Source organism: Pseudonaja textilis, chromosome 1, assembly GCF_049901715.1.
Source record: "Pseudonaja textilis isolate UNSWEBS1 chromosome 1, rPseTex1.2, whole genome shotgun sequence".
Classification (NCBI taxonomy): Eukaryota; Metazoa; Chordata; class Lepidosauria; order Squamata; family Elapidae; genus Pseudonaja; species Pseudonaja textilis.
Genome location: NC_141990.1, coordinates 222155765 through 222180826, shown reverse-complemented (window position 1 = coordinate 222180826; position 25062 = coordinate 222155765). Strand labels below are relative to the sequence as shown.

The 25062-nt window shown below is 43.1% G+C and overlaps 1 protein-coding gene across 6 annotated transcripts in view; it reads right to left on the bottom strand.

Annotated features, from left to right (window-relative positions):
- The window catches only part of SPEG (striated muscle enriched protein kinase), a 135128-nt gene that overhangs the window by 3062 nt on the left and 107004 nt on the right, over positions 1-25062 (bottom strand). For all 6 annotated transcript variants that reach the window (XM_026707894.2, XM_087920608.1, XM_087920609.1 and 3 more), the window contains 19 exons: positions 24815-25015; positions 24524-24584; positions 22854-22931; positions 19038-19210; positions 18442-18468; positions 17451-17603; positions 16330-16372; positions 16080-16148; positions 13008-15195; positions 11877-12032; positions 11093-11209; positions 9400-9567; positions 9146-9268; positions 7879-8043; positions 6015-6741; positions 4225-4464; positions 3212-3435; positions 1762-1837; positions 1403-1552 (listed from right to left, as the gene is read on the bottom strand). In XM_026707894.2, coding sequence (XP_026563679.2) covers positions 1403-1552; positions 1762-1837; positions 3212-3435; positions 4225-4464; positions 6015-6741; positions 7879-8043; positions 9146-9268; positions 9400-9567; positions 11093-11209; positions 11877-12032; positions 13008-15195; positions 16080-16148; positions 16330-16372; positions 17451-17603; positions 18442-18468; positions 19038-19210; positions 22854-22931; positions 24524-24584; positions 24815-25015 — 5139 coding nt within the window. The remainder of the gene's footprint in view (positions 1-1402; positions 1553-1761; positions 1838-3211; positions 3436-4224; positions 4465-6014; positions 6742-7878; positions 8044-9145; positions 9269-9399; positions 9568-11092; positions 11210-11876; positions 12033-13007; positions 15196-16079; positions 16149-16329; positions 16373-17450; positions 17604-18441; positions 18469-19037; positions 19211-22853; positions 22932-24523; positions 24585-24814; positions 25016-25062) is intronic.

Genomic DNA, 25062 nt, shown 5'->3' with positions numbered 1-25062 from the left:
CTTTCAAACTGCTGCGCTGCTCTTCCAGATTTCCTCCCCACCCTTTTTTATGGCAACTACTAAAACAGGCATAGGAATGTTTTATGAGTTGACAACCCCAGGCTGAGGGGATCAGGTGGAATGTAAAACACACAGGAAACCAGCCAGGTAGACTCCTGGCTCTTCGTCTAGTTCTGTACTACAGGTGGTCCTCGACTTACAACAGTTCATTTAGTGACTGTTCAAAGTTACAATGGCACTAAAAAAAAGTGACTTATGGTCATTTTTCACATGATGGTTGCAGCATCCCCATGGCCACATGATCAAAATGCAGATGCTTGCAACTGACTCATAGTTATGACAGTGGGGCCACCTTTTGTGACCTTCTCACAAGGAAAGTCAATGGGGAAACCAGATTCACTAAGCAACGGTTAAGATTACCTTAACCTCTTCTGTGCTTCACTTAACAACTGTGGCAGGAAAGGTCGTAAAATGGGGCAAGTTCGCTTAACAAATGTTTCGCTTGGCAACAAAAATGTTGGGCTCAATTACAGTGGTAAGTTGAGGACTATCTTTGTTTACTGTGTTGCTGCACCTCTCCCGAGTTTCAAACCAGAACTTTACTCAGCCTTACCTCGTAATAATCTCAGCCTGTACTTGACTCCTGATCTGCACAAATCAAGCACTCTGATATTGAACCCAAACAGGACACAGCCAGAATTTGCCACAGAAATAAGGCACGGCTAATGCAGTTCCAACATCTTGCTCCTCTAAAAACCACATCGTTCCCATTCCACAAAACCACTGGAGAAACGTACACATGATGGATTTTATTTTCAGGAAAGGATAGTTAGAATGATGCTACTGGTCACATCGGATGACCATTCTAATGTTTGCCATGGATGTCCCTGATCCTAGTGGTTTTCTGTATGGTGCTAAAGATCAGGTTTCCTCTTAAGCATTTGGACTGGGAACATTGTTGATTGGTTTGTCTGCTGCTTCTCTCTTTGCTATTGATTTGTAAGGTGGAAGGATTTAGCTGGACCTCTGGGATCTGATAGGTTAGTTGCTATAGTTTCTTTCTTTAAAAAAAAAATTGGATTCTTTACTGATTTTGTGGTCTTAATTCATTGTTAGCTGCCCAAGTCCTGGTAGCAAGATGGGCAGCCATAAGGCATTGTTTAGGTATACAAACAAATAAACAAATAAACATTTGCTTCCTCTTCCAATCCTCTTGCTTCCTCAAGCAAAGCCCTGCGAATATCCTAAAGCTTCTGGTGCATTTGTAACCTTCACATTTAACACTATGATGATGCTATGAGGAGTTCGCAATCAAGATACACTTCAGATGCTGCTCAACTATGCTGACAAGATCTATACTGCTCCCGGTTTCTGTTATTTTCTTTCCCCACTATTCACTCACCATGGATGAGCAGAGAGGACCTTGCGGATGAAAAGTGCAGCACTCTGGGAGACGTTAGGGTAGAGCTTGAAGGCATCGTAACGCCCTGCGAGGATCCTGCTCTCTATCTCCAAAGTATCTGCTTCAAAGAACGGTGAGCGACCACTGAGCCTGATGGGAACAATTGAGAATGGAAGGGATGGACAACATAAATGATCCACCTGTCTATGGAGCTAACATTCCCCAGTGAGATACCGCTTTGTGAGCATGGTTATTAGAGGTTTCTACATAAGATATTGCATGGAATTAATCAGAGAAAGATCTTTAATTCTACTTGACACACTTGATTCCCTGCCGTCACTTATCTCATCCATACTTACATAATATACGTGAGGACTCCAACGCCCCAGATGTCAGCTGCTGAGCCAATAGGATCCCCCTTCACCATTTCTGGAGCTGCATAGAAAAGAAATATCTTACTCAATCTGCCTTGGATTATGGATTTCCTGTCTGGCCGCTCACAGAGGGTCAGATTAGGTAATCATATCTCTTCAGCCCTTATTCTTAACACTGGTACACCGCAGGGTTGCGTGTTGAGTCCCTTACTCTATACTCTTTATGTGCGTGACAAAGGTGAAAGGTTACTAAGTTTGCAGATGATACAACAGTGGTGGGACTCATCTCTGGGGGGGGATGAGTCTGCCTACCAAGATGAGGTGGACTGGCTGCTTTAGTGGTGACAATAACAATAACTTGATCCTCAACACCAGGGAGCTTGTAGTCGACTATAGAAGGAACAGATCAGACATCCAGCCCTTGCTTATCAATGGAGACCGAGTGGAGCAAGTGGCCAGTTTTAAATTTCTGGGCATTACCATAAAAGAGGACCTGACCTGGAGTGCTCACATTGCAGCAGTGGTCAAAAGGACCCAGCAGAGATTATGCTACCTGAGACTTCTCAGAAAACAACAACTGAATGAGAAACTGCTGGTGACCTTCTACTGCTGCACGAGAGAGAGTATTTTAACTTACTGCACCTGTGTATTGTTTGCCAATTGCACAGTGGCAGATAGGAAAGCACTCCAGAAGGTTCACGTCATTGCCCAGAAGATCATTGGTTGCCCTCTCCCCTCTTTGGAAGAGCTTTAAAGCTTCCGCTGCCTTAAGAAAGTTCAAAACATTCTCAAAGATCCATCTCATCCCGGGAACGCTTTTTTTAAACTATTACCATCTGGCAGACTGTACAGGATAACAAAAACAAGGGCAAATAGGTTGAAAAACAGCTTCTATCCCAGAGCAATAACTCTATTGAATTCTACTGTATAGTGCAATATTAATACAATATCAGGGGTTTTCAATTCAATGTCTAGAATGTGAAGGATGTGTGCTTGTGTTTATTTTCATAGCCATAACGTACACTGAAGATGGTATTTAATTTTGTTGTACGAGGTGCAATGACAATAAAGTAAACTAAAAAAAAAGAAAAAGAACAACTTCTTTCTTCTTTGTAGATGATGTGCAATGCCAAATTCCATATTGTGCCCAGAAGGGCTTTCATTTAATATACCATCAGCTTAATTGGGTCACATCTCAGTGCTTCCCGAGTACATCTCAAGTGGAAAACAAAGCTGCGTGTAATAAACAGCTTTATACAGCTGGAGCTACAAATAGAAAGAGAGACGGACTAAAAATGTGCAAGACAAGAAAGCTTACTCTTGCCATGTTGCCTTAAGAAGGTATGAGTCTCCTGGATAAGAAATCTTAAAGCCAATCCATGATTAGGAAGTGAAAGAGAGGAAGAGAGAAAGAGCAAATATAATTCAGACGCACCCATGTATTCGAGAGTGCCAACACGGCGCCCTAGCTTTCGCAGAACCATTGGATTGTACGTCTGGGCACTTCCAAAGTCAATAATTTTTATTAAGTTTGTAGCAGAAACAATGATGTTCTCAGGCTTCAGGTCAAGGTGAATGATATGTCGTCCATGAAGATATTCTAGAGCTTGAAGGATCTGTGTTATATACCCCACCACATCATCCTCTGAGTATCGGAACCTGCAGGCACAGAGATGAAATTAAAGGGATTGTTGGGAATTCGAGAATCAATTCCGGAAGTATGCCCTAGTATAATTATACCACACTTCCTATTTGAAAACAATTAGCCCTTAAATGAGCACAATGGAGATTTTTTTGCCAGCCTTCATCCACCCTTCAAGTATATTGAGAGTACAGCTCCTAGAATTCCCAATCTGTGGCAACATTGCCATAATGTTGTTCAACAATGGCCATCGTATTACAGTGTAATTGGTCACCATTTTAAGATAAATGTAATGCTCCTTCCTGCCTTGCTGAGGTGAGGTTTTCATTTTTCAAATTATGACCTTGCTAGTATTTTGTTTGAACATCAGTTTAAACCAGGGGTCTCCAACCTTAGCAACTTTAAGACTTGTGGACTTCAACTCCCAGAATTCCTCAGCCAGCAAAGCTTGTTCCTTGTTTGTTTACATATTTGGATCAAGCAGAAATTTCCCCTTTTTGCCTTTGCAATTCAGTGGCTCAGAGGTATAAGCATTTATTTAATTGCTCTGCTTTGAATAAATGATAATTTCCATTATCAATTTCCCTCCTAATTAAACCCGGTTCAGGCTACAAAGGATTCGTTGCCAACAGCCAACATGTTGTGATCATATTCTTCCAAAGCTTTTTAACTTTGGCCTGGTATATTCCCTTATGGAATTCTCTCCTTGCTGTCCAAATCCTGCAGGTTCCTGGTTTGCTTGTCTTGGGCGCAAAGCTTTTCTAACCAATCCGAAGTCTCGTTCTCAGCATTTGCCCCCAACCAACCTGTCAACAAGGTGGAAGAGTATCTCCTTCCCAGTGCAATGTTCTGCTATCAGGACCAGGTAGCGAGGAGTAATGTAGGCTTCATGGAGGGTCAGGATGCGTTCATGGTGAAGACCCTTAAGGATCTCATACTCCTGCAGAACATTTTGCTTGCCTTCTGCCTCATAAGGTACAATTTTGGCCATAAAACGCCTGCCTGTGGCATTCTCCTTACATTCCCGAATCACTCCAAAACGGCCTCTGTACAGAAACATATAATGTATATTTAGCGCATGGCTGGATGCTGTTTAGTGCAAACTAGGACTACCTTCACATGAAAAATCTATCGGTTAAGAGTCCAGGGCCATTCCTTGTAAAAAACTTGGTGAATCGGTATTGACTAGCTTTCCTTATAATTGGCATTACAACTTGCTAGAGAAACCAGAGGGTGAATTATGTACCTTGTTTGTCACACTTCTTTTTGATGTCCTAGCATGTGTAATCCCATAGAGCCCTTTTTTTTGGTCTCTCTCTCCTACAAAAAAACGTCTGAAGTTGTTTTGAGCTTCATTGCTCAAGGACAATGTTGAAAATGCTACCCTGTTTCTCCAACAATATGGCCTCCCCCAATAGGAAGTCCCAGCATGCTTTATAGGCATGAAATGAAATTAAGCCCCTCCCCGCAAATTAAGGGCTATATTAAAACATGCGAAATGGGGGGGAATGTTGTGGGGGGGCTTGCCGTTAGGAAGTACTTTTGTTGCACACCCGGATATGGTGCTGCCTGCATTGAACCCGATACGAAGTGCCCCACCAACGCCGAGGTCAACATCCAAGCTGTCGCCGCCCGCCCGCCTGAAGATGCAAGGGGGGAGAATTAAGTCACCCCCGAAAAGATGGCCTAGCCAGTTTTGGGGGGCTCAAAAAAAATATTATTATATGAGAAACACGGTAGTTAAAGGAAAGAGTGTGCAATGTGCAGCCTATCACATGAATTTCTTGCAAACTGATGTTTGTAATAGAGAACTATAGTTCAATAATCCCTACAGATCTTTAGAGATTAGCAACAGATTTCACATGGTTACTCACAAGCTCCCTGACAGCTTGGGAGTTGTAGTCTTATAAATATTCCTAATGAGGGAAACTGGGTATATTTGTTCTTAAAAAGTGTGAAAATCCCTCTTCCAAGTACCTGAAAGGATGTTAGAAAGATGTTCTTCCTTCCTAAAGTGCAGGGAATGAAATTATGGTAAGTTATGAAATAGCAAATTCCCATTGAATATTAAGAAAAATGGGTAAAGCAATTCATCGGTGCATCCAATTACCCATTGAGGGGTAGAGTTTCCCTTTGCTAGATTTGTTCTAGAAGAAGCTGGCTAAACATCTATCAGATACTTTAATCTGGATTCCTGCATTTACTAAGGGACATGATGAACCAAACTATCCCTTAACTAATCCATGAAACAAACAACAGAGCAGAGGGGAAATCTCTCTGGAGTTCAGTTCACAGTATTGCAATGATCTGGGAGCTACAAGATCTGTTCAACTCAATGAGCCTCCTTTTGCAATGATACAAAACCTTCTGTTATTATTTACCGTAGTCTGAGGCTGCACACCATCTAAAACATCATATTTCAGAAATAACTCCATGAAAGATTTCAATCTCAGTCTCTGGGATCTCTGACCCAAAAGCTCCAGAGGAAAGGGAAAATGTCATCTTATGAGCCTCACTTTTACGTGGAATATTGGGCGAAATGGCCCAAGATATGATTCGGTATAAGGCAGCTTCGTTATTGATAGGAATAGATTACCTCGCTTTCTCATCCAAGAAGGTGTATGGTTTTTGAGGGACTCCTTGGCGCAATGCGGATTCATCTTTTGAAGTAAGACTGCCCCGGGCTCCACTATTAGTATCCTTACTGGAGGAAATGCTCCGTCTTAGAAAACGTGTGTAGGAAGGCATTTCTTCTGTGGTGGGGGTGACTGAGGGGCTGAGGACATCATCTGTTGTGGTAGGGGATCTTGATGGGATGGAGACAAAAGAGGTGGCAACATATGGCACGGTTTTAGGAGAGATGGTCCCTGAGGAGTCCACTGTGGAAGTTGGAAGTGCAGGCTGGGCTGGGGAGAACTTGGAGACAGAAGAATCAGCGGATGATGTCGGAGCAAGCAAACCCTTGGTGGTAGTTGAGACATTATGGGTGGTGAGGGAAGATGCTGTCCTGCAAGGCTTTAATGTTGATTCTGGGAAAGGAGCCTTTGTCATGGATGGACCTTCCAAAGTGGAGGAATCCTGGGAAGATGGAAGGAGAGCTGTAATTGGGAGCTTTTCTTTCTCTGAAGCCACAGGTGTCTCCTCACTGGCTTGAACCTCTTGTGGCCCAGGAGGAACCTGTCCTAAAACTGGCTCAGGGGTCGACAGAGGACTTGTGCTTTTCATCATTGGCTGAGGAGTTTGATCAGGAAGTGTCTGGGTAGATCTGGTTGAAGCTGTTCTATTCTTCTTGGCAGGAAGACCTGAATGGGCAGCTGTGGGTTCTGAATGGGAAGGAAGAAAAAAAAACAAAGGTGAAAGATTCTAGGCTCACATTCAGGGGTGGGATATGACAGGGTTAACTACTGGTTCGGGATTTATGAGCTTCCCTGCACGCTGTGAGCCGCGCGCCTGTAAATCGTCATCAGCATGCTGTGTGCAGAGACATGGCCTTTGAAACAGCCCTCTTTTCTTAATTTTTTAACTGCAGCTGTGCCTCATTTGGCAGCTCAAAATAAAAAAATCAGGAAATAAAGGTCAGGTAAGAGCCCGGGTGGGTGGGTGGGTGGGCAAAAACATCAGCAGACATAGAACCAGTTCTGTCTGCTGCTTTTCAGAGCTACCGGTTCTACAGAGGTGGACAGAACCGGTAGAAACCCACCCCTGCTCACATTCCTTCCAAAAGTCAGTGAGAATGCTGAGTTCCTCTCCAAAATAGGAATGCCAACAGTGATAGAACGAGGTGAAGGAAGAAAGGCTCTCTGTATTAAAGACAGGTGCATTTTGCTTCCATGGGATGGACTTATGGTCAGTTGAAGGCATAATCCAGAATGTGGAACTATATGACAAGCACATACAAGATAGAACAAGGGGTTGGCTGTTATTTAAAAAAACAAGCTTGATGAGATACCACCAAACAACTTCTACTGGTATCTGCTTTGCCTCCTGCTTTCTGAATTACCCACAGAAAGAAGTTCTCAAGAACTATATCACACTGAAGAGGCATTGGGGGGGGATTAAGCTTAAAGACATCAATAGAAAGCAAAGGTATTGCCACCCTGCAGCGAGGTAGACAGCAAACAAATTTAATAAATAAATAAAATAAATAAACAAGGTATGTTAACAACAGAAGAGAAATTGCCAGTTCAGAAAGATAGAAGAAGTGCAAATCTTATTTTTAATGTGAGTACCATCAAATACAGAACAGGAAAATTCCCATCCGTCCAGATAACTGTCTCATCAAGTTTCCCACCCCTCACCTCCCTCTCACTCCTTTTTGATAAATGTTATCTTTTTGACTGTAAATTGGAGGATAAGGACTGTTTTATTATGAATACTTGTAAATGGTTCTGGGCATTTTATTTCACTGAAGAAATAATGTAACCTAACGTCATTTAACATGAGGCTTTCCTCCTTCTCACCTCCACTCTCAATGAATACTTTCCCTGAAGGGTTGCTGTACGGGCCTTGTCCAGCCTTGTTGGCACAGGCAACACGGAACTTGATGGTGTTTCCCACAGGAAGATCTGCTGCATTGAAGTAGCAGTCAGCAATGCCTGAGCTAATTGTTTTCCAATCATGTTCTCCTGAGGGAGTGAGAAAAGGGAGTTATAATTTTTTTTTAAAAAAACACAGCTCTCATGAATTGTCTTGACCAGGGGTGTCAAACTCAAGGCTCGCGGGCCAAACACAGCCCGTGGGGTGATTAAATCTGGACCGGCCTGGACATAGCAACAGACCAGGCTGTGTAGCCCCCCCCCTCCCCCCGGCACTCCTTTTTGGCCAGCAGAGTGCTGCAGGAGGTGTCCGTCCCATCTACCACACCCCAGCCAGGCCACAGAAGAGAACTACAATGCTGATCCGGCCCTCGAAGGAATCCAGTTTGACACCCCTGGTCTTGACTGTTGTGTTTCATGCCCCCTTAAGGAATCTCAATCGTTTTCAATCTAATATAATTCCCTTTGCAAATCTAATGTGAATATGAGCCTGGTACAAATATCGGTGGTTAAATGAAAGTGAAAAGAAATGTTTCCAGTCTCAGAAACCTCCAGCATTCCCTTTAGATGGATTTTGGTTTTGGCCACTGGTCAAAATCTGGTCTTCATACTTGGACTTAGTCCAGAGATGATAACCCAAAATCCCAGAGTTCTTTCTGTCACCAAATTTCAGAAGCACGGTTGCTAAAAATGGACAGCATGGTTTTCTTCCATTCTGAAGCAGGAAACACCTCAGCTGCAATGTAACAGGCAGTTAACTAATACTTGGATTTACACTGCAAAGAACCACATCCCCCCGAATGCAGAAAACCCACCCCTTCCAATATATGACCATTTTGCATCATTGCTCTTTTTTCACTGTGGCTTCTCACACCCTTTCCCCCAAATGGTGTGAGTATCGGCCATGAAAGAGTTGCACAACAGATGAGTGTTACTGAACGCAAAGAGCTAGGGAAGGAAGACCAGGAAACCCATCCTCTCTTCTTTGTGTTGTATTAACCAGTAGTTTGGAAAAGAAGAGAAAAATCTGAGTAGATAGGAGAGGGCAAGCAATTAGTAACAGACTCATTAGAAAGAGACAAAATTCTTCCAATAAAAAATGCATGAATGCTTCAGGTAGCTGTTGAAAAGAACAGCTGCTCCTGAGAATGTCTGCAGTGTATCCACTCTGCCACATCCAATAGGCGCATACCATCTATCTTGCGTTCCAGTGTGTATGTGCAGGGCGCCTGAGTGTCTGCTGGCCTCCACAGCACCAGGACTGTGTTCCTGTACTTTTGAGGAATTTCTGGAGTACCTGGTCTCCCAGGAAGACCTGTTCCAAATGGGTTTTAAAAAAGGAGAATGAACTGAGCGACATGAAACAGCAACCGTATATATACGGTAGAGATATCAATATTGATTTGAGAGGGGGGTGGGGGTTAGAAAACCTTTGTTTATTCTTACGTGCCACAGCAATGGTGCAGGAACTAGTTGCAGTGCCCAAGGCATTTGTAGCATTACATTCATACAGGCCTGCGTCCTTCTTGGAGACTTTGGAAATGGTAAGTAGCTGACGGCCATCTTTACATGCCACAATATTAAGAACTCCCTCTGAAACCAGGGCACGTTTATCTGTGGAAGATAGAAAAATAGTCAATTCAACCAAACTAGAGACTTCGGGGATTCACTCTGCTCTTCATCAGCTTTTCAAAATTATGCCGCGTTGCTATTGTTTCCCACATCTGATAACAACGTATTCAAACATACAAAGGTGAAACATGTGCCCCCACCCATGCCCTTCAACTTCTGCTTCTGAGTTTCCCAGGTGGATTTGGTCTAACCCTGAGTGACTACAGAAGTCGGTTTACAGGACATGCTTAACATGGTCATTTCTAGATCAGGATCAGTCCCGTTCCTGGTGTTAAATTAGCTAGTTATATCATGTGTACTCAGAAGACTGGTTGATTGAGTTGATTCTCGTGTCCACCTCACAGAAGCCTTGCGGCCTTATAGAATGGAGGTTTTTTTTAAATATATTTCTTTACTTGCTTTTGTTTTTAATCCCATACATGCACACATTTTTAACCACATATAGGTGCATGCACCCACACAGGGGTGTATAAAATTACAGGAGGGAGGGAGGGAGGGAGAGAAGGGAGGAAGGAAGATTATAAATAACATAAAAGAGACAAGAACATTGGCCAAGATGACTTGTCCATATAACAAAGGTTACTCACGTTCCACTGCCCACTGTACCACATCACAGAGAAAACCAGGGGTCATGGAGACTGAGTTAGTCGTTTCATTTAAACACACCCAGAAAGTTAGTTTTAACAATTGTTGTTCTTGATGCAATTTAATTCTGGATTCCAGCTCTTTGCAGTCATTAGGATGGCAGTTCAGGCCAAGAGTTTAAGACCTGTGCCATAAAATCCTAATTGGGTCTCTTCAGCTTTTTTTCTACCCTACAGTTGTATCCCCTTTCTGATAAATTTTAATTCAGCAATGAAGTTTCAAGGCTGAATATTACTAAGCTCAGCCTGCAGCCACCACAGCCAATGGCAGAGCGTGCAGAAGATGGTGGGAGTTGTGTACTCCCACACATTTGGAGAACACTAGATTGGAGATAGTCCTTGCAAGGCAACTCAGAATGAATCAGGTTCCCCCTTTCTTGACCTTGGGTTCTGGGGAGCTCCATGGCCTATCACAGCCCGCATGCAGGATATGTGTCAGGATTCCAAGTATTATACCCATAGCAAACAGAACTCCGAGACCAGCAGGTTCCTCAAAGAACAGGCTTATTGGACATATCATATTGGCACAGACTGGTGAAAACCAACTCTAAAGGTTCCCATGGTTTTCACCTAATTAAAAGTAAAAATCCCTCCCCCTTTCCCAAACAATCAGTCAGTCACATAGTCCAATCAAGGTGCTGTCTGGTTGCTTGGAAACTTCACTCCTCCTCTCTTCACCTGTGGGAATGTCCTTGGTTCCCAGGGGAAACTATTTTGTTTTGGCTACAAGCCTCAGCTATCTCTATTCCCCCACTCCCTATCCCTCAGCATCATTGTGGCAACACTGAAGCCTCCAAGATGGCCTCAGTCAGGCTAACTTCAGAGTTGACAATACGTGCCTCTCCTTGTAGTGCAGAACTTACCTTTCATCCACAGAATGCAAGGGGCAGGGCTGGCGGCAGGGAGGCAGCAAAGTTGCACTGCCTCTCCCTCCAACAATACCTGGTCCTTTAATTTTATGTGGAAGACAGGAGGGAAATCTGGTAGGAAAACAGATAAAAGGTATTCATTGGAAAAAGGCTGTGAAATACCACCTGGTTGGTACTAAAGGACTTGGCAGGAATCTAATTCTTATTACTGGGATAGGAATAATTCCCTCGAGTGAAGGCAGATAATTTTACAACCCTGAACATCTTTCTTGACCCCCTTCCTGAACTGCAGCCATAAAACTTAAGTGGCAAATCATACAAAATTGCTAATGCAGCTTTCTGCCAATTTCTGATGGGAAAAACTGAAGTGGCGAACTCTGTTGGGGTGAACTTAGTGCACCTAAAAGAGCTAGAAAAAGACAAAACAGAACATAAACAATAAAAACAAATCCTTAAAGTTGGTAGGAAGAAAAGCAAAACAAAAATGGCTCCATCCCCCTTATGTGACATCTTAATATCTCTACCCCGTCTCTCCCCTGGTGAAAATAATGTGATAATAATGTAATAAAGTACAGGTCCCAGTTGCAAGCAAGCAAACAAAAAGACCGCCCCTGCTGTACAACTTCAGGCAAGAAAAAAATGAAGAAAAAGAAAACCTCAGGCTGGAGCCTTCAGGATTGTAGGGCTTCCTGCAACTATAAAAAATTCCTAACACAGCAAAATAGGAGTAAGCAAATCAGGAGCTCTCCCTCCCTGACGCTAAATGACATAAACATACCGGATTCACTGAGCGTGTAAGGTTGACTGACAATAACAACACCTTCCCCTCTCAGGCTGGCAGGGAGGTTGGGCTGAGAGGCCACCTTGTCCTTCTTGGCACGGGATAAACTCCAGCGTTCCCAACGAGAGCTGCGGCGTTGGCCGTCACTGGAAACTGTAGGGGCAACAAACACGGGCTGGCTCTTTCTTGATCAGAACAACAGGATTAACTTGGATTTCCTTCTGATGAATGTGCAGAACCATGGCTTACTCACACTTGCTACATGTGCCCTACTTTCCCATAGCCATACTTTATTCTTTTGTATACCCGGCTCTTCACTCTCACCCTTCAGCTCTAACAGATCTGGTTTCCCTAAATTCATAACACAGGAGATGCTTCTTATAATTCTCCTTGGGGTGTCAGAGCCTCTACTGGGCTTTTACTTAATTGCATATTGTGGCCATCATTCCCCCCCCAAAACAGAAAGCCTGGGGAAGATTTTCTCATTATTTTTCTTATTGTGAATTGTGCCCACCCAAACTTTTTGGGATTGAATAATCCTTGATTATATTCTATGCTGCTTGGAACTTATGGTGTAGAGTGCAGAACACATGGAGGATTCATGATGGACTATCAAACTCTAGATGGCAAAACAAAATAAAACATCTATGCAGATCAGATGAAGGCTTATCACACTACATCAGCATAGAACGCTGAATGTGTTAGTTAACCATGGCTTGTTTTTTTGTAAACCATCAACCATGAGAATTTCTGGTTTAGTGTATTGTGTGAATGCCCCAAATAGTTAATTCAGCAATGAATTTAGGATATCGTGCACTAAACTACAATGTTGGCTGCTACACTGCATCATTTCAGTGTGCAAGGGTATATATGGCTGGGAAATATTTCAATGTAGTCAAAAAAGTGCCTACATTTGCAAAATTAACATGTTGCTTACTTTGTTCTTCCCTGATAGGTCTTCAGGAATAAAGATTATTTGAATATGGTGAAGGATGTGAATCTGATCAAATGCATCTTATAAAATATCGAATGCAGCAGCAAGAGCCCTTAGATATAGGTCTGCCTGCCCGTGAGTTCAATTTGCAATCCTTCCTCTTTCCCTTCCCTTCCCAATGGCTTGTAGCTCACCATTGCCTGTAGATGACTCAGACTGGAACGATTCTGTAGAGGGGACCTTAGCAGACTGGGCTGCCAGCTGGTTCTGTGGGATGCCCACCTGGCGCAGGTTTTCACCCTCAGAGGTTGCACGGCGTATCTGAGAGAGAAAAGGAGCTCTCTTCTCAAGCGGCCGGACATGGTCACCCGTAGCAACAGGCTGGTTGTCATCAGCCTGTTGTTGTGAGTGGCTACGTAGATGTGTGGAGAGGCGGCCTACTTTACTTCCAATCTTCCGGCGTACGGCCATGACAGGGGATTCACTGGAGCCAGGCTCAGATTGCTGGCCCTCTGGGTCCTTTTTGTCCTTGAAAGCCAAGCCCCAAGAAGGTCTGCGCCCCTGGCCCATACCCCCTGTGTCCTCCTCCTTGACCTTCTTTCTCTCAGCAGGGGGAGTGCGACGCAAGCGCATCGACATTCTGCGAATGAAGCCTCCTTCCTTCTCCACTTCATGCAGGTCCTGTACTGAACGAGAGCGTGCTCCTAGCTGCTTGGGGGCCGTAGGCTTGGCAAATTCTAGCGGAGCCCCCACTGGTCCTGGTCGATAAATGCCTTCTTCCTGCACCAGGGGTTTGGCCAGGTGCCGCTCCTCAGATCTGGAGATTAGCTTGTAGCCTCTGCTGAAGGAGCCTTCCCTGCCTCTTTTAAATTTGGCTTCAAAGACTTCTTCAGAGTCTATGTCTGCAATATTCTCCGCTGAGGAGGGAAGAGCTTTCTCTTTGCTGGAGACCACAGCAGAGGGTGGCACTTCTGTGGGGGATTGCTGAGGCGCGCCTTCAGGAGCAGCAATGGAAGGTTCAGCGGTCTCCCTCTGAGGGCTTTGGGAAGATTCACCAGCCAAGGACTTCATGACATCAGCGTAAGCAGAACGTTTTGGAGCAGAGCTGCCGGGAATGGGTGAGATTTGCCGGGATGGTATTGATTCCCGATTGGAACTCACAGCTTTCCCAGCCACTGGAGTATCAGGTTTGGCAAATCTGGCTGAGGGCTTCTCCTCAGATTGCCTGGGGATAGGTCTCCTCAGGCTAGACCTAGTGAGGGACTTAGTTCCTTCCTCCATCTCAAGGCTGGGTACTTTGGAGAGAGCTTCGTGTGGTATGTGAGGCCGGGACTCATTCAGTGCTGAGAGGGATGGTGTCTCTTTTAATTTCTGAGTCTCCGCCTGTGCCAAGGGGATTTCCAATGGTGCCCCGGAGCGCCGGTGCAGGATGACAGGCTCCCCATCACCCTGGCTGAAGGAGCTACTTTTTTGGAGGAGACGCCCCTCAGGGGGCAAATGCTGTGGGGCTGTCTCACTCGAGGCTGCACGCACCATCTTATGCCCTGGAGACAGCTGTTTTTCTAACCGGGGAGGCCTCGGGACCTTCTTCTCAAGGCCAAGGGTCTCCAACAGGGGTCCCCGCAAGCCACTCAGTTTGCCATCCACAGGACTGCCTCGCAGTAAGCGCTGGCGCATGAGCTCCAGGCGCTGAGCATATTCTTCCTCAGGGAGGCCACCTTTCCTATGATACAATGTGCCAGGGCTGGGGCTGCGGCGGGGCAGCTCCATAGAGGACGCTTTGGTTAAGATTGGACGGGAGGGGGACTCAGCTTCCTCTGAGGGAAGGTTGAGCAAAAGGGCACTGTCTGCAGAACTGCCTCGGCGCAACCCCCCCTTCTGTGAGGCTTTGTCAGAAGCGTCTGGAGACTCCAGGCTGGAGCCTTTCTTCAGTGCTCTCCTTTTCTCTGGCCTTTTTTGGACGTCATTAGTCTCCTCTTCAAAAGATCTCAGGGCTTCGGCCTCCGTGGAATGTTTCTGGGGCAACTTGCTCTTATGCTTCCTCATGGATGACTCTACATCTTCCTTTCTCTTGGTTCCTCTCTGCTCTTCATCCTGCCAATCCATGGATGTATCCTCCTCCGTCAGAGCCCCATCCGGACCCACGGACTCCTCCTCTGTGGGAATCTCAGTCAGGGACATGCGGGAACCGGAAAATTCAGGCTGGTGGGGCTTGGGAATATAGGGCAGCTCTTCAGGGTCATCAGAATCCGAAGAAGAGGACAGGACTGATGTTTCCTTTAGGAGACGTGGCACGGCAATAGATAAGTGCGTGGATGTGTCCTCTAGAAGCTCAGGGATAGGTCGTGGCACCATGTTACACTTGTAGCTAATCTGGGAGCGCTGTGTAAAAAGAAGTATAGGAAGGACAGGGAGAAAGAATGAGCTGGAACTCAGGCAAAAACATAGAAATCTCCCACCTCTTTGGCTGCTGTGCCTATCCAGTAATAGTATCCCCTCATCCTGTTTTGTGCAGACTAAGCAGGTAAAATATTTACTTGGCTAAAATATATTTTCAAGGCTAAGATATATTTTCATTTAAATAGAATAAGCTGCCCATTTTTAAAACAACAGAATTTTGGCCAGCCTTGGAAAAAGTAAACATATCTTTTACAGACATGTAAAACCATGTTTGTACTTTCTCTGCATTAATATTTTCTAAAGCTGTCCATGAAAAACATATGAGAAGTGCAATACAAAATAGACAGTAAAAAATATATGACTTATCCACATTCCTGGTCATCAGAAGTTAGATTTTCAACTAAAGATCATTGATCAGGTAACAGTGCAGTTCTGTATTTTGATCTTTGCTAGTTAGTGTCTATCCATTGGTTTCTCTAATTTATTGTTTTATAGTCTTTTATATCAAATTTATATCACTCTGAATTCTGTCACTATGTATTTTAAAGATAAATAAAATATAATTCAGAATTTTGTTTTGCTATATTGGTATATATAATTCAGAATACTGTTTTGTTTTGTTTATTCCTACGATATCAATTGGGTATGAGTGAGAAATTGTGTTGGGGAGAGGAAAGTTGGCTTTTTGCCTCTGCAATGACATGCATTACTAATAAATTTGTAAATGAACACAAAGCTTACAAAGCATTGCTGGGATCATGCCTGGTTGAATCTCTCTGTCTCATTCATTATTTTTGGTTGAGAAAAATGTCAGACTCCAGTCAAACCATCAAAGAAATGCCACCACAGTGCTAGGAGATATTTACCTGCCACTTCCTGCGAGATATGAACAGTTTGAGATGATCCGTGCTGATACTCTTGCCCTTGGCCAGTGTCTGGAAGGGAAAATGGGTGGTAAAGAGTGAAGCAAATTGACACAGTGGGTTTTGTTCTCAATATTTATGGGAGAAGCCCAAGCCTGCTGGGCTTCTGAGAGACAGAGAGAAAGAATCTTCAAAATCCCAAATGGGCTCCACAGTTTTTCCCTCAGTGGCAGATTATTGTGGCAGGACTCACCTTGAACCAAGGATGTTCCAAGGTCTGCTCTGCATTAGGCCTCCTATTTGGAAAAGGTAAGAAGGATTAATGTGCAGATTAAGTGGCATTCATCTGTACAGGGGAAGTTAGAGTTGGATCCATTCCAGAAAATAAGATTATTTTCTTCCCAATGTGATCATCCCCAGCTGAATATCTTCTTTGTTTTACGAATGTCTTCTTGTACAACTTTCCAGGGGTGGGAAAGAAATTGCTTTAGTTCTCACTGGAATGTGACTTTATTTAATTGCGTATGTTATAACCCTGGTTAGTGCATTATTCTAAATGTTGTGACACTGTTTGCTAAAATATTAAGGAAAAGTCTGTAAAATGTTTGGAAACATTGTGCATCTGAGGTAAGATTGCCCTTCCTTCCTTCCTTCCTTCCTTCCTTCCTTCCTTCCTTCCTTCCTTCCTTCCTTCCTTCCTTCCTTCCTTCCTTCCAAACTTGTATGGTGCTCATCTCACCAGAGGCAACTCTAGATGTCTTACATACAAATAAAATATACTGTAAAACACTAAAACAATACTGCAGCATCCCCAGGGTCACGTGATCAAAATTCAGATGCTTAGTTCATCTTTATGAAAGTTGCTGTGTCCCAGTCACATGATCCCCTTTTGCAAACTTCTGACAAGCAAAGTTAATGGGGAAGCCAGATTCACTTTACAACTCGGTTACTAACTTAACAACTGCAATCATTCACTTAACAACTATGGCAAGAAAAGTCATAAAATGGGGCAAAACTCACTTAACAAATGTCTCACTTAGCAACATAAATTTTGGGGCTCAATTGAGGTTGTAAGTCGAGGACTACCTGTACATTAAGTCCTGAAATTATACTGCATATATTTTTTCTGTTATGGGTGACCAAGCAAATTGCAATGAAAGTTATCAAATGTCAATACACTTGTTTTCTTCAGGATCTTGACTCTGATTTGTTTGTAATGTATGTCCAGATTTTGTTCTCAGCCTATTCAAAGCTTTTTGTGGCTTTGGGAGAAGTTTGCTTTCAACCTGTCTATCACTATGGAGAAGTGATGCAACTTACAACCTACACACACACACACACCCTATCATGTCCCCTGCAGCAACTGGTACTTACAGGCGATCGTTAACCAGCACTTTGATGACAAAGCCTTTGGCCTCCCTGGTCAGTCCTGTGAACATGCTCTCCTCAAAAGCCACGTTGTAGTTGCGGATATTCATGAGGGTGGTCTTGTCATTTTCACCCACAAACGGGGAGATCCCTGTGAGACTAGGAGAGGGAACAGTCAGCAAATCCTCAGCAGGCACTCAAAAGGCATTTGTGGGATAAAATCTGGGGCTTCCTTATCTGCTCAATGTATACAGGAAACAATTCTAGAGTGGGGCCAATGAATTGGAGAAGCTTTTCAAGGTTTCTTAGAACAGAATAACAGAGTGGGAAGGGACCTTGCAGGTCATCTAGTCCAACCCCCTGCTCAAGCAAAAGACCCTAGATCAATTCTTGACAGATGGCTAACCAGTCTCTTCTTGAAAGCATCCAGAGATGAAGCTCCCACAACTTCTGAAGGCAAGCTGTTGATTGTTCTCACTGTCAGAAGATGTATCCTTATTTCTAGGTTGAAGCTCGCCTTGATCAGTTTCCATCCATTTTTCCTCATCTGGCCTTCAGGTGCTTTGGAAAATAGCTTGACTTCCTCCTCTTTGTGGCAGCTCCTCAAATATTGGAACACTGCTATCATGTCTCCCCTTCTCTTCACTAGATTAGCCATGCCCAGTTCCTGCAACCATTCATCGTAGGTTTTAGCCTCCAGTCCTTTAATCATCCTGGTTGCTCTTCTCTCTACTCTTTCTAGAGTCTAAGCATCTCTTTTTTAGTGTGGTGACCAAAACTGGATGCAGTATTCTAGGTGTGGTCTTACTAAGATAAGGTTTCCCCAAGCCATAATTGGCAGCATGAGAACACTCCAAAGAGAAATCAATGTCAGGCCAGACTATAATAAGATTAACAAGGAAAACCCCAATCTTGCTCATTGTGCTGCTTATTCACTATTGTGTGTGAGGTGGAAAGGTTCTGAGTCTTGGATTAACTCCCCAAACCTGGGGCTTACCAAAGATAGGTCATGACTCCCACAGGCCTGTAAAGAGAAACGAGAGAGGGAAATTCATTGCTTTGATAGACCATCTAGTAATGGTATCTAAAAAAAGCTGATCAATATAAACTCAAAAGTCCTGGGGTTTGAGTCCCTAGGATTTTTTAAATGTTTTGAAGAGACACCCCCCCCACACAACTTTTAATTCAAACAAGCACATTCTAGCATGGTGAAGAACGTTGGGCAGCATGATCTAATTCCACAATCTAGTCTCACATTCCCCAAGACAGTTTCAGTTCTGACATAAAAACCTGATTTATGTCCCCCTGAAGGCGAAATTATGAATGCTGTATAATCTGTGGCACTGAGCCAGCTTGGCATTTTCTCCCACCCCCTCCACCCCCGCTGGCTCTTCTTCATTAAGCTAGCAATCCTAAACAGAAATACAAGAATGCTGCCCTAAGCAATCATCACCCTAGAACCATTTCTGAGCTGTGGCTGTTTTCCAATAGCTTAAAATCTCTATATGCTGCTCTTTTAAGCGCCTTCTCCATATCTATATACAGGGAAGTACACAAAAGTAAACATCACAATGTGTAGTTGCCCCCATTTACCAGACATCGGTGACCATGGACACAGGGCTCTGGCTGACAATCTCAGGACCAACAAATTCAGGGGTGCCATATTTGCAGTATTGCAGTTCATCTGGAATCAGTTCTTGGGCATTGCCAAAGTCACAGATTCTCACCTGATCACTGCCTGGTTCAGCCAGCAGTAGGTTTTCAGGCTATGGAGGAAAAACAAAATGGAAATAGTTTTAAATTTTAAAATAGCATTCCAGTCAAAACTAGACCTTGGATTCCCATTAGCTGACCAGAGGTTACCACAGTTACTTCCTTCTCCTGAGGATTTCCTACAGCCTTCCTTCTTTGCATTATTTAGCCCATGGATACCGATAAAAGTACATTTCTTAGATGAGAGTCCATCCAATGTTACTGTAAGTATTTACCAGGAAAAGGAAAATGATTTTTAATCCTTATTACCTGATTAATCTCTATTTCTGATCAAAATTGGAGACAGTAATAGAAATTATCACTGATTTTGTTTCTTCCATATCCTCCTTAAAACTTTTAACACCAAACGTTCTTTTACTAGAAAGCAACTTTCCATTCTTATTAAGCAACTTTCCATTTCCTCCAATATGCTGAACAATCCAAGCTCCTGCAATCTGACAAAAATGCTTTTGAACTAATCATTTTCCTTGCTTCAGGGCCAATTAACAGTTCCAAATCCACACTACCATTTCCATCTCTGATAACACAAAAATCTTATAATGGGGGGGAAAGTCCCAAACTGAATTGTGCCATAGGCAAGAAAACCTGGAGTAAAAAACAGGAGAAAAACCCTTAGTTTTCTTCCTAAAAGAAAACTATTTATGATTGGCCATGTTTATATGTCAACCTTTTTTGTGACTAATTCTACAATCTACTCCTGAAATTCTAAATGTGCAACATTAGCCCAAAATGTTGGTGCGCTTATTTCTCTACCGATTGTATTCAACCTTCATAAATGTTGTTTTTTCCCCCAGAACTCTCTGAAATTTTGCCAGTAAATACAAATTAGTGCCAACTTGCCACAGGAGGCATAATTCCTATGACAGCTGAAATACTATTTCTATGTTATCCTGCCCTCTTAGAAACATTTATAGGATGAAAAAAATGGGACACGGGTGAATAATATGGTGACTCCATTTCAGTGCTACCATTCATCAGACAGCAGCCAAACTGGCAAACACATACTTCAATTCTTCCTACATATCCATTTAGCCTTTTTCTGCAAACTTTAGCAATGTAATTTGAGGCAATGGTTCATAAAAGTGGTTGCCATCTTGAAATGATTATCCAATGCCCTTGTTCCCAAAGGCCCACTTTCTTCTGTTTGATAGTCATGAGGTAAAATTTCAATAAGGTTTATTTTAAAAGCAAAAGTTTGCACAACAGTAGCTAATTTGATTACTTCTTCAATTTTTTCCGGCCATTCAAGACCTGTTCCTTTTTGCTTCTATTCAAACTACAACTCCCACCAAGCACTGTGCTCAGTCCTGTTAAAAGGATAGGCCAAGGGTATGGAATTTGTAGTCCTCTCTGCTTAATTTAAGATGCCTCTGCTAGGAATCAGCTCATATATCTAGCAGTAGGAGTAATCTGTTGCTTCCCTGATAACCCATAAGACGAGATGAAAAAGCTCCAAAGGAAAAGAATATCAGAAAATGAACAAAAGATGTACACCCACCCAATTTGGGTTTTGTTTGTGCCCTTTCAGACCCTCCCATCTAAGGCAATATAGCCCTAGAAATAAGTGGAGGGAGAAGAAACAGAAAACCATCATTCTGATTTATGCACAATTATTTTTTCAAAGGCGAAGTCTCATCATTAGCTTTGGAACCTTTGTTCTCAGAAAACAAGTTAACATTACTACCAACCTGCCTTCAGTCAAGGACCTATATACTGCATGAATCACAAAGAGGGCTATGAAGATATTTACAGACCCTTCACATCCTGGACATAAACTGTTTCAACTGCTTCCCTCAAAATGACACTACAGAGCACTGCACACCAGAACAACTAGACACAAGGACTGTTTTTTCCCAAACACCATCACTCTGCTAAACAAATAATTTCCTCAACGCTGACCAACTATTTACAAAGTCTGCATTACTATTAGTATTAATCTTCTCATCACTCCTTATCGTCCATTCCCTCCCACTTGTGACTGTATGACTGTAACTTTGTTGCTTGTATCTTACGATTTATATTGACTGTTTCCTAGTATGATTTGATTGCTTATTGTACCCTATGACTATTAACAGATAACAGATAATCAGAGTTGGAAGGGACCTTGTAGGTCATCTAGTCCAACCCCCCGCCCAAGCGGGAAACCCTACACCATTTCTCACAAATGGCAGTCCAATCTCTTCTTGAAAGTCTCAACTGATGGTGCTCCCACAGCTTCCGAAGGCAAGCTGTTCCATTGGTTGATTGTTCTCACTGTCAGACAGTTTCTCCTTATTTCCAGGTTAAATCTCTCTTTTTTCAGTTTCCATCCATTATTCCTTGTCTGGCCTATAGGCACTTTAGAAAATAGTTTGACCCCTTCCTCCCTGTGGCAGCCCCTCAAATATTGGAAGACTGCTATCATGTCTCCCCTGGTCCTTCTCTTTACTAGACTAGCCAGGCCCAGTTCCTGCAACCGTTCGTTCTATGCTTTAGCCTCCAGTCCCCTAATCATCCTGGTTGCCCTTGTCTGTACTTTTTCTAGAGTCTCAACATCTTTTTTATAATGTGGTGACCAAAACTGGATGCAGTACACTAGGTGTGGTCTTATTAAGGCTTTATAGAGTGGTATTAGTACTTCCTTGATTTTGATTGTATCCCTCTGTTAATACAACTTAGGATTGCATTAGTTTTTTTTGGCTGCTGCTGCACACTGCTGGCTCATATTTAGCTGGTTGTCCACTAAGACTCCAAGATCCCTCTCATAGTTACTGCTATTGAGCCTGGTTTCACACAGTCTATATGTGTACTTTTGGTTTTTCTTGCCTAAGTGTTGGACTTTACTTTTCTCTACATTGAATTTCACTTTATTAGATATGGCCCAGTGTTCTAGTCTGTCAAGATCCATCTGGATCTTGAGCCTATCTTCTTGGGTGTTAGCTATTAAGTGTTGTACCTGAATAATTATTGACTCTTGATGAATGTATCTTTTCTTTTATGTACACTGAAAGCATTTGTATCAAGACAAATTCCTTGTGTGTCCAATTACACTTGGCCAATAAAGAATTCTATTAACTTCAGTTGGCTTTTATTTCCTATTTTGATCAGAACTTCTTTACAGACCATTCATTAGCCTAGTATTCCTCAGCCTCACAACTTTAATATATGTGGACTTCAACTCCCAGAATCCCCCAGCCACACTTAAAGTTCTGAGGTTGAGAAACACTGTCAGAAAAGTGGAAAAGTGGCATGCCCCCAGCTAAAAGTAAATCCAGCCTACTTCTTCCTTTCACTGAACAATAAAGATTAAGAGGAGCCACCTAAATCAAAAACTTAGGGGAGCAATAAGCTTTTCCAGATACTGCTGAGCAACTGAATTATTTATGGACATGCGTGGCTGCTAGATTGTAACTAGCATCATGGCACATTAAGGCATGTCCATTTTGACATATGGTTTCTTTCTGTGTGCTCAAAGATACTAGCCAACATTTAGCTGGTAATTTCATTGCCTCTGCAGAGAGGAGAACCGCATTCACTGAATTCTTATGTAACCTGCAGCGAATGTGTTAGCCAGCCAGAGTATTATACTTTCAAGCCAAAATACGCTAAACATTCAGAAAACCAAGTGAGGCTGCAAGCATGCTGGAACAAACTCACCTTAATGTCAAGATGCAAGATGCCATTGCGGTGGAGGTAACCAATTCCCTCCAGGACCTGCCTCATGTAGCAGCGGATCTACAGGGAGAATTGGGGGGGGGGGAAACCAACCCAATGGCATTAGAGGTGCCTATACAATCAAGTGCAACTCCATATTCACTGTTAAGTAAACAGGTGCTTCCCCTTCTTATCCCTCACTCATCCAATACTTTGTGCTGAGGCTGGTGCTGAATTTACTTTGGTTGCCTAGCTGAAACCCTTTCCTTGAGGAGAAGACGAATGAGGGTGTTGCTTATTTTTTTCCCCTCGGCTTCCTGCATTATTACTCTTTTGGATAGCCTGCCTGCAATTAGAGCAGGAACACTGTTCTAGTTTTGGTTTATCTGGAGAGACCTTTCCAAAATTAATGCCAATGGAGTGCTGTTTAAAATGAGGTGTCCTCAGTAATAATATCTCCATCTCTAAATTTCCATTCATAGGATGTAATTCATATGAAGTCACCAAAAGCTGAACTACTGTTTGGGATTAGTCAGAAGCAAATAACAAGCAAGCCAATCCTCAATCATGATAAGGCAGAGGTTATGATGGTGGGAGCATCATCCGGCATGAGAGATGGTACCGCAATCCCTCTCATCACAATCTTCATAATCTTGACTGAGAGAGAATGTGCGGCTTTGCTGTGCAGAGGTAGCCTAAATGCTTAATCGCAATAGCACTTCAACTTATGTATCACTTCCCAGTGCTTTACAGCCTTCTCTAAGTGGTTTTCAGCCTATTGCCCCCAACAATCTGGGTCCTCATTTTACCCACCTTGGAAGGATGGAAGGCTGAGTCAACCTTGAGCCTGGTGAGATTCGAACTGACAAATTGCAGTCAGCCAGCAGTCAGCAGAAGTAGCCTGCAGTACTGCATTCTAACTACTGTACCACCATAGCTCAGTGGCCACTTAATGCTTAACTTCTAGTAATGTTTTTTTTTTTTAATGTACTATCAGTTTTGGTGTAGTGTTTAAGGGAACTGGATTAGAAACCAGGGGACTGGCTGACTTTAGGCCAGCCACTTCTTCCTCAATCCTGGGAAGGGGAAATGGCAAATCACTTTGAAAAATATTGCTGGAAAATTGCATAGAAATATCCAGGCAGTCACTACAGATCAAGACTGAGTTGAGGGAGGAAGAGGGGGGGGGACAACAATTCGAAGGGCTTTTGATCCGTTCCCAAAACCTAAGACCTAAATGACTCTGGATACTTAAAACCACATCAAAATTAAGATTCCTCTTGGGTTCTCAACCAGGTCTTCCTGGCACTGAAAGTAGAGCAGGTGGTGTTCAGAAATTGGATCCTCCCTGAGCTACATGCACTTTACACCTAGTATTTCTTTGTTCTCTCTTTTTTGCACAGGATAAAAGATCTTTTTAATTTAATAATTGATGATTACTGAAGATCTATTAATCCTGAATATATTCTAACAGAGGAAGATTATCTGCACGGTTTGTATTGTGATTTGGCACAAAGGTTTTTCTGCATTTTAATGTAATGCAAACTATTGGGGATGCTTTATTGGCAAAGACTGGGGTAACTTGTTTTTTTTTGTAATTAATACATCCCATGACTATGAATAGGTAGAAATGCTTCGGAGAATCTGTATTGATTATTTGAGCTTGCACTTACTTCAGATTCGCTCACAGAGGGCTTCCACGCAATGTGCTCAAGCAGTTCTGCTCCAGTGCAGCTAAAGAGTCCATTAAAGGAAACAGTAAGCTTAAAAAGTCAGTGGCTTCCTGTAATAGAGATTCTTCCACACAGTGAGTTTCCCTTGGCACTATTCTAAATTACAGGTGCTTAGACATGTCAGAACCAGAGAAAGCGTATCCAGGAGTTCTCCAAGTACTCCTACCCAAATGATACCTATTGCCCAGATCATTGCACTGCCTACACAGCCCTATAAATGAAAGAGGATACAGCTCTGTAACTATGATGAGGGCGTTCCTCTTCTCAAAGGCATCATGGAAGTACACAATCCGTTCATGGTCCAACTGAGCTAAAATGCCAAGCTCACGACGGGCTGATTTTTTGGCTTTGGCCCGGCATGGGATGAACTTCGCAGCAAAAGCCAAGCCGCTGCTTTTTTGGGTCACTCGCCGCACATACGAGAAGGCTCCCCTAGAAAAACAGGACATCGTGAAACATCGGGCAACTATATTCCTTCT